At 50.2% G+C, this 8,109-nt stretch overlaps 1 protein-coding gene across 1 annotated transcript in view; it reads right to left on the bottom strand.

The window, feature by feature from the left end:
• SLC51A (solute carrier family 51 subunit alpha) overlaps nucleotides 1-7,959 on the bottom strand; it is a 29,251-nt gene extending 21,292 nt beyond the window's left edge. Inside the window, exons 1-2 of the mRNA XM_013007148.2 lie at nucleotides 7,827-7,959; nucleotides 7,149-7,243 (exon numbers count right to left, since the gene is read on the bottom strand). Of these exons, the coding sequence (XP_012862602.1) occupies nucleotides 7,149-7,243; nucleotides 7,827-7,864 (133 nt within the window). The 5' untranslated portion in view covers nucleotides 7,865-7,959. The remainder of the gene's footprint in view (nucleotides 1-7,148; nucleotides 7,244-7,826) is intronic.
• Nucleotides 7,960-8,109: the final 150 nt, after the last annotated feature.

Genomic DNA, 8,109 nt, shown 5'->3' with positions numbered 1-8,109 from the left:
AGTGGAGAGAAAATGTTTTGAGAATGATGAGGGCAATGAATGTACAAATGCGCTTTACACAATTGATGTGTGTATGGATTGTGATAACAGTTGTATGAGCCCCTAATAAAATGATTTTTGAAAAATGAGGCTCAAAAAAAAGTAGCTTAAAAAACATTCTGAATAAAGTACATGCATATTATATCACTGTAATCACCTATATTATATATAAAATTTTGCATTCTATTTTAAAATCTAACATTTCATTACATACTCTCAAAAGTGACTTTTCAGTTTTTTAAATTATAAAATATTTTAAAGTGAAGGAGGATGATAGAACAGACATTAATATACCCAGAGTCTATTTTAATGCATGTTCAGATTTTGCCAATTTTGCTTCTGGAATTTTTAAATTTAAAAATAAAGCATTACAGATGTACTATAAACTCCATGCATAACTTCAAGATATTTCCTCTTTCTACCTCACCTTACATGGGTAGCTAACAATTTCTCAACCCCCCAAATATGTATATACTCAACATATAGTATCACTTTCATTTTTTAAAAATATACATATAAATGGCACCATCCTACGAAATACTTTTCCCACCCAACATTGTTTTCATTATTTTAATTATGACAAGTAAATGCTGCAGCAAACCTTCTTGAACATGTCTTTTTGCATATTCCAGAGACTCCCCTAGGGCTTAACCTAGAATCAGAGCTGCTGCCTTGTAAGAGATTAGAATTGCCAATTTCATAGACATTATTGAATTATGCTCCAAAGTGGTTATGCCAATTTATACTCCCACAATCTGTGCAAGTTCACCTTTTACAGCCAGTTCATCAATACTCTGTACTCTCAGATGGTTTCTTTTTGCCAGCATGATAGTTATAAAACGCTGTTTCACCGTTTAATGTGCAATTAATCAGCAAAGCAGGGCATCTTTCTGTAGAGTCATTGGCCATTTGGATTGCCTCTTTTCTGAATTGCCTGTTCACATATTTTATTAAAATTTTATGGAGTAATTTTCCTATACTAGCTACTAATCCTTGTTGGATAGCTTGGGTTGGCTTGTCATACTGTGACATGTGTTTTTTGTGGAACAGAAGTTTGGGTTCTGCTTTGTTTTCAGGGACTCAAATCCTTTCCATGATCATTTGTGTTTTATTGTGTGTTCTCAACTCTCAATCATAAAAGATGTCCTTACATTACCAAAAAAACCTTTTAAATACGTTGTCTGGATTCAAGACACTTGGGAGCTATTTTCATATTTCATTAACTTGGGGCTATTTTCACAGTTCATTGATTTTCCATCCAAAGCCCAAACCCACTGCCACAGCGCCAATTCTGACTCACAGCAAGCCCGCACGGGGTTTCTGCATATGTTCATCTCTATAGGGGCAGATGGTCTCCTTGTCTTTCTTCCTTAGAGCAGCTGGTGGGTTTGAACCACCAACTCTGTGGTTAGTGGGCCTGTGCTTAAATGACAGTGCTACCAGGACACTTCATGTGTTTTTAACAAAAGGAACAACATATCCCCAAACCAAAACTTATTGCCAGTGAGTCAAGCCAAGTCTCACTCATAGCAACCCTGTAAGAGGGTCAAAATGCCCCGGTGGGTTTCTGAGACCGTAACTCTTTATGTGAGTAGAAAGCTTCATCTTTCTCTCTCAGAGTGGCTGGTGGTTTTGAACTACCGACCTTGTGGTTAGCAGCCCAATGCGTAACCCGCTATGCTACCAGGACTCTGGAATCTTTATAGGGGCAGGCGATTGTTCAGCACTGCCTTTAAGAAAGAACGATCTGGAGGAGAAAACAATGGGACTGACAGTTCCGGGGGGACATGGGAGAGGGGGAGGAGGGGGGAAGGGAAGAAGAGGGGATAACAAACACAGGGGCAAGGGAACAACAAGCGATCCAAATTGGTGGGGAGGTGGGTGTGGGAGACCTGGTAGGGCAGGATCAAGGGGAACGTAACAAAGAGGAAGTGCTGAAATCCTGGTGGGGACTGAGCATGATAGTGGGACAGGAGGAGAATCAATGGAAATAGAGGAAAGAGCTGGGAGGCAAAGGGTATTTATAGAGCTCTAGATAAAGACATGTACATATACAAATATATTATATGAGGATGGGGAAATAGATCTATGAGCCTACATTTATAGATTTAGTATTAAGGTAGCAGAAGGACATTGGGCCTTCACTCAAGTACTCCCTCAACACAAGAATACTTTCTTCTAGTAAATTGGCATTCTATGATACTCACCTTCCCGACACAACCGCTGAAGACAAAGCGGGTGAATAAGCAAATGTGGTGAAGAAAGCTGATGGTGCCGGCTATCAAAAGATATAGCGTCTGGGGTCTTAAAAGCTTGAAGGTAAACAAGCGGCTATCTAGCTCAGAAGCAACAAAGCCCACATGGAACAGCATATCAACCTGTGTGATCACGGGGTGTCGAACGGATCACTGAAGACAAATGGGTGCATAAGCAAATGTGGTGAAGAAAGCTGATGGTGCCCGGCTATCAAAAAGTATAGCGTCTGGGGTCTTAAAGGCTTGAAGGTAATCAAGCGGCCATCAAGCTCAGAAGCAACAAAGCCCACATGGAAGAAGCACACCAGCCTATGCAACCACGAGGTGTCGAAGGGATCAGGTGTAAGGCATCATCAGAACAAAAAATCTTACCATAGTGAATGATGGGGGGAGTGTGGAGTGGAGATCCAAAGCCCATTAGTAGGCCACTGGAGATCCCCTTGCAGAGGGGTCTCGGGGAGGAGATGAGCCAGTCAGGGTGTGATGTAACAATGATGAGAAATACAACCTTCCTCTAGTTCCTAAAGGTTTCCTCCCCGCTCCCACTACCATGACTCGAATTCTATCTTGCAAGACTGGCTAGACCAGAGGAGGTACACTGGTACAGATAGGAACTGAAAATACAGGGAATCCAGGACGGATGAGCCCTATAGGACCAGTGGTGTGAGTGGCAAAACAGGGAGGGTGGAGGGAGAGTGGGTAGGAAAGAGGGAACCAATTGCATGGAACTGTGTGTGGCCTCCTCCCTGGGGGACGGACAACCGAAAAGTGGATGAAGGGAGAAGTCGGACAGGGCAAGATATGACAAAATACCCATTTGTAAACTATCAAGGGCTCATGGGGGAGGGGGGAGCGGGGAGGGAGGGGAAAAATGAGGACCTAATGTCGGGGGTTTAAATGGAGAGAAAATGTTTTGAGAAACGATGTACAAATGCGCTTTACACAATTGATGTGTGTATGGATTGGGATAACAGTTGTATGAGCCCCTAATAAAATGTTTAAAAAAAAAGAACTGACGGATTTGAATGATGGTGCTGGTAAGGATTTGAAATTACCATGGACTGCCAGAACAAACAAATCCGTCTTGGAGGTAGTACAGCCAAGACGCTCTTACAAGTGCACCTGCTTGGACATGTTATCAGGAGAGACCAGTTCTGCTTTACCAAGCCGAGGGACGGTGAAAAAGAGGACACGTGTCAAGGAGATGGACTGACACTGGCTGTAACAATGGGCTCAAACAGCACAATCGTGAAGATGATGGCCCAAGACCGGGCATCTGGTTTCGCTCTGAGTCAGAACTGACTTGAGGACGCCTGACAACCAACAATAACACTGTTTGAGAGAGTCCACCCTTTAAAGATTAGACATCTGAGTCCCCCAGCAGGCATAGCTGTATCTCTGGGCCCTGTGTCTGTTCAACGTTTCTCTGTGTCCGGAGCCCTGGGACACTCTGGGTTGGGTAGTGAGTGGGCTGCCACCTGCAAGGTCATGCTTCACACCCAGAGGCCTCTCCGTGGAAGAAAGACACTGCTGTTTCCATGGTGATTTGCAGTCTTGGAAACCCTATTAGGGTTGTTAGGTAGTTAGATTTAGGAGCAGGGGGTTGTCCTTCCCATGCCTGCAAAGGCCCCCATAGAGGAAGTTGGACAGATATCAGGCAACCGTTAGACACTATGAAGACCCCAAACTGAGCATGCTCCTACTCAAGCCACTGGCCAGGTGGGAGGTACACCTGGGTAGGCCACACAAGGTCCAGGCTCAAGACACAGGTGGGCTTAACCCAGCCAATGGGGTCAACCACGCCTTCCCCCAGCTAGGGGGTGGGCTAGAATAAAGGCAGGGAGCACGCTCTGGGACTCTGACTCTTTGACCCTGCTCCTGGTCACTGGCAGGTGGGAGGGTGGGGACGCCACACACGCTGCCTGTGCATGCCCCCTCAGGGCCTGCTCAGGGCCCATATGTGCCTGATCTGAGTCTACTCAGGGCCCATGGCCTCTGGGCCCACATGCTCTTAGCCTCTAGGGTTCTTGGGCTTCTGGTCTCCCGGGATTCCCCCAAGTTCCGCATGTATGGGTGCTCTTTTCTACGTGGTTGCTCATGCCTAGTTGTGAACCCCAGCGTGGCTTCCGTGCAGCTTGGCATGCTTTTCCGAAATAGCTTGAACCCCTTTGAGGCTGTAAAACCAGAAACGTGTCCCATCCTTCATGTGAACCCACTTGGATTACACAATGGGCTTCAGAGTGAATTCTTTCATCATGCGAAGCCAAGAACCGAGGTCTGACCCACTCGAGGAACACCGGGACTTGAGGTCACTCGGTGGCGGTGGGTTGGATCTTGGCTTTGGTGGTGTCTATTAGCACAGAGTGTGAACTGCGATGGCCGTATCAGAGCCCAAATCTCCAGGAGGGCAGCTCTTCCTCAGCCCTGCTCTCTTACATGTGAGATTCGAGATCAATCTTATTTATTTAAAGTCCTGTAGGAGTTTATTTTCTGTTATATTTTGCAATTACATCACAGGCATCTCAAAAAACGAATTAGTGACGAGAGTCACTGCTTCTCCCACAATCACTCTTTCCTAAACAGCAGTTAGTCAGGGGGACAGTGGGCCGTAGGAGTGAGGAGGGGTAGGGACCACCGCCTCCAGAGGGCTTCCTTTCCTGCTTCTCCTCCTTTTGCCGCTGCCCACCATTCCCAAATCGTGGTGTCCTTGCCAGCAAGCATCTCCCGGTCTTTCCTTTCTTTGGACACCTCTGTCTCCATCCCCTTTGCCGTCACGTCACTGCTCTGACTCAGACTCTTGTCCCTCCCCCTGGATGGGGCAATAACTTCTCATTTATATCCCCGCTTCTCAAGGTTCTTCTTCTGATGACTGATCCCTGGTCCTGAAGTGCCCCTTCCATCCAGCCGCTCCCAACCACACAGCCTTCATGGGCTCCCAATGTCCGCTGGATAAAGTACAGGGCCTCTGTCAGCCTCTCATCAGGCCCCGCCTCACCTGCCCAGCCCACTCAATTGTCTTCTGCTTCCCCACCCCCCAGCCCTGTAACCTTGAACCTGGCCAGATCCAGCTCCTGCACTGTCTGCTCAAACCACCTCCATCCTCAGGCTACAAGGGCCCACCTTCCATCCCTCTCCCCTTCTGTCCCTACCCCGCCCTGGCAGCTCTACCTGCAACAAGGGACCTCAGGGGCTCCCAGACTCATAGCGGCCCTTCACCTTGGAACAGCCTTGGCACTCCTATTTGCACATTTTGCAGCAAAGTAGGGTGTTTAGTGTTCACTCTGCAAGACAGGGCTTCTCAACCGTGTTGAGACTTGGACACTTTGGCCCGGATAATCCATTGTTGTGGGGAGCGGCCTTATGCATTGTTTGGGGTTCAAATGCTAGCATACCTTCCAGTTAGAAAAAGCAATGTGTCTCCAGAAACTGCCCCTTGTCCCCTGGGAGACAATATTGCTCCATTGGCAGACCACCGGGGTATGGGGAGATGTGTACCAATAGTTGCTGTCCCTGACCCGGCGCTTCCCGAGGCTGGATGGAGCAGCTGACTGCTCTGCCTCATCCACAGAGGCACCAAGGCTTCTCCGGACACTCGCTGGCAGTTAGCTATCACTCTGAGGTGAAGCTGCACAGAGCCCCAAGCCCCAAGCGCAGGGCCCACGTCTGCCTCCCCATACAGGCTGGCCAGGTGCTACTGCTTGGAAAGTGCCTCCTCCAGGAAGTGGCGACCCCAGGAAGGGGGCTGGGAGGAGCACGAGGCCTCCACAGAGGCGGACTCCTGCCCACGGCATCTCCGTGGTGGTGAGCCACGTTGTTGGGAAATGAAAGATGTGACCACCTTCGCTGCAGAGAAGCCAGGGCCATTTGATTGCCAGTGTTTCAGGGGTCCAGGAAAGAAATGCAGTCCCATCTTTACCTCCCTCTGGAGAAGCCAAGTTTAACCCAAAGCAATGCAGTGATAAGATCTAGTTGGCCAACCCTGAGAGCATCTCTTAGCTTCCTATAAGTGTTGAGAAGGAGCTGCTAGCTATAAGGCAGACAACTCAACCCCACCGACGACGACGGAGAAAGATGAGATTGTCTGCTCTAGTAAAGATGTCCAGCCTCAGAAACCCAGTACAGGGTCGCTATGCGCCAGAGTGACTCAATGGCCGTGTGTGTGTGTGTGTGTGTGTGTGTGTGTGTGTGTGAACATTTAAGAGCACTATTCATAAAACAGGACCCCTGGTGCCCGAGTGATTATGCATTGGTCAGCAGTTCAAAACCACATGCTGCTGCTCTTCAGGAGAAAGACGAGGCTGTCTCCAGCTATAGAGTGAGCCTCAGAAGCCCACAGGGGCAGTTCTACCTGGCCCTATAGGGTTGCCATGAGTCAGAACGGACTGAACGGCAGTGAGTTCATTCATAAAACGCCACACCTTAGATTGCCCCTGGCCTTTCTCAGAGGAGGCTGTTGTGGAATGGCCCTTCCCCGCGGGTGCCTGTGCAGCCCGGAGTATTTGAGTACCAGCTTGAGAATGGTTTAAGCCCTAGATGGCCCTAGGGTCTGAAAAAAAAACAAAACAAAACAAAAACTATCTAGGCTGTAGTCTCCCCAGTTCGGATAAGTTTCAAGTGGAGGTTTGGGGAGGCCCAACAGTGGGTTCATCTGCTGGGCGGGGTTGTACTGGACTTGCTGTTTCCCAAGGCCTTAACTTTAGTCACCAAAGGGCACTGGGTCAGCTTACTCCTCAAACTTTCTACATTGGCCATCCTTCAGGACCGCCTGCCGCCAGCTCCCCTGCAGCTGTCCTGACTTCTCTCTCTGGGATTCACATCTCCTCCTTCTGGTCCCCCAGGTGAGCCCCGACTCACCTCTCAGGAGCTGGGCTGCGGTGGGTGGGTGGGAGAAGCAGGCGGAGGGGATGCTGTAATTGGTTTTCAGTATCTCCAGGAGATCGGCGGTGTACCTGGAGAGACACCAGCTTGCCTTCAGAATTGTGCAGCCTGGGGGTGGGCTGGGGAAAGCCAGGCAAAGGGGACCAGTTCCGGGCATTCCTGGGTCCGGGGAGGTGGGTCAGGGCAACTGCTGTAGACAGGTGGGGAGTGGAGAACCGGAGCAGCCAGTGGTAAGGCCAGGGCAAGTCTGGTTGTGGTGCCAGAAGTGCCAGCGGTTAGTGGTCTCCACTCCCGCTAGGAAGGAGCTCAAGGGTTGGCTGAGGAGAGAGCAGCGCCCTAGAGCCAAGCTTCCCTGGCCGTGGAGCCTAAGTCCCAGGGAAAGACCCCAAATGGTCTGGTTCGACCTGGGAGCCGGGACAGTTTCCCTCTCCCTGCCCTCCATCACCACCTCCACCTGTGGGGCTTTCCAGCGGAGGCCCTGAGGTGTCGTGCTGGTCCAGCCCACAGTGTCCCCGAGGACCTAGGGGTGCAGACCATTCAGTCCTGTCTGTGTCTGGGTGCTGAGGGCCGGCGGGAAGGACGGTGGGGGCAGCAGAGGGCCCTCCATAGCTTAGCAACTGGCTCTTGGCCCGGGGTCCCTGTGCCCGCACTCACCTGGGGTCTAGCTTTATGTGGTTCCTGTCGGGCTCCATGTTCTCCCGGCTCTGCCAGTGGCTCGGCCAGGTGAGCGGCGGAGGCTGGCGCTGCCGAAGGTGCAGTGGCCGGCTGTCCCTCTGGCTCCTGCCGCCGGAGCGCCAGCACTGGCAAGCTTCTGTCACAGAGTTCGCACGCGAGAGGAATTTGATCCTCTCCGCAGGCCGAGTCCCTGGATCCTGACTCCTCCCCGGCCTTAGCCCAGCTCCTCTGACACCGCCCTTGCCCCGCCCACTCCCATCTG

This window comes from Echinops telfairi, unplaced genomic scaffold (assembly GCF_000313985.2).
Source record: "Echinops telfairi isolate 266 unplaced genomic scaffold, ASM31398v2 ScPeMD7_17;HRSCAF=63, whole genome shotgun sequence".
Taxonomy (NCBI): Eukaryota; Metazoa; Chordata; class Mammalia; order Afrosoricida; family Tenrecidae; genus Echinops; species Echinops telfairi.
The sequence above is the reverse complement of the archived record's forward strand: the minus strand, read 5'-3'. Positions and strand labels throughout refer to the sequence as shown.